The 1062-nt window shown below is 40.0% G+C and overlaps 1 protein-coding gene across 1 annotated transcript in view; it reads right to left on the minus strand.

The window, feature by feature from the left end:
• Window positions 1-17: 17 nt before the first annotated feature.
• LOC103583474 (dystonin-like) overlaps window positions 18-1062 on the minus strand; it is a gene marked incomplete at both ends in the record, with an annotated part of 4175 nt that continues 3130 nt past the window's right edge. The window contains 3 exons of the mRNA XM_008564774.1: window positions 18-95; window positions 245-373; window positions 459-964. Coding sequence (XP_008562996.1) covers window positions 18-95; window positions 245-373; window positions 459-964 — 713 coding nt within the window. The remainder of the gene's footprint in view (window positions 96-244; window positions 374-458; window positions 965-1062) is intronic.

The following is a 1062-nucleotide window of genomic DNA, read 5'->3' on the forward strand; positions in this document are numbered from 1 at the left end:
AAAAAAAAAAAACTTACCAAAAGTTTTGCATACTGACTCTCTAATCGGTGCAACTTTTCTGCATAAGTTAGTTTAAGAGGTGCTGTCATTTGAATCTGTAATACGGGATGAAAAGACATGAAGGTTAAGAATCTCAAGGAATTCTGACTCACACTTAATGTATCCATTATTGAGGTATAGGGTCTTTATGTAAAGAGCAAAACAAGGTAAACTAAAATGATATGAAAATTTTAAATTCACATACCTCACTGATTTTAGCTTCTTTAAGGCTAGATTCAAATTCTTCAATAGCTCGGTGAACATTTTTGTGATTTTCTAAATGGCTTTCAACACTTGGCAAATCTGAGCCCCATTCAGTGCGGTCCAGTTGTACCTTTGAACAGCAAAATACTAGGTTAAAAAAAGAAAATGATAGCAATAAAGACTGAAACATTCAGGTAAAGTAAACATTTTTTTACCTGCATCTCATCAACCCAATTCAAAAGGTCCTGCACAAATTTCATGTTGATTTCCTCTTCTGTTAAATTCTGATCCAGCAAAGACGACTTTAGAAGGGGTTTTCGAATCTGCATCAATTTCAGGGTTTGCAATGAATTTGGTTCTACTCCTGAACTGAAATTTGGAGCTAATCCCGATGGGAAACCAGGTGTATAAGCCGGAGTGACAGATGGAGTTAAGCGGGAAGTCATCCCTGATGACAGGCCAGAAGTCACACTAGAAGAGGTCAGGGAAGGTGTTAAACTCTGGGTCAGCCCTGAGTTCAGACAGGGGTTTAAGGTGTGTGCAAATCCTGAGTTTAAACTTTGGGAGATTCCTGACATCATGAGCTTCGTCTGTTCTGTTGTCAGCATGCGTCCTTTGCTGTACACTGAAGAACATTCATTCCTTAAGGCCATAATTTCATCACGCAGTTTTGCAACCCTGAAAAGAAAACAAAAAGGAAAAGGTATAATATAAAAGACACCTATCACAAAGAGTGAGCCCTAATGTAAACTATGAACTTACGGGCCGGCCCGGTGGCGCACTGCTACAGTGCGCCGCTTGGGAGCGCGGTGGCGCTCC

Source organism: Galeopterus variegatus, unplaced genomic scaffold (assembly GCF_000696425.1).
Source record: "Galeopterus variegatus unplaced genomic scaffold, G_variegatus-3.0.2 Scaffold23343, whole genome shotgun sequence".
NCBI lineage: Eukaryota > Metazoa > Chordata > Mammalia > Dermoptera > Cynocephalidae > Galeopterus > Galeopterus variegatus.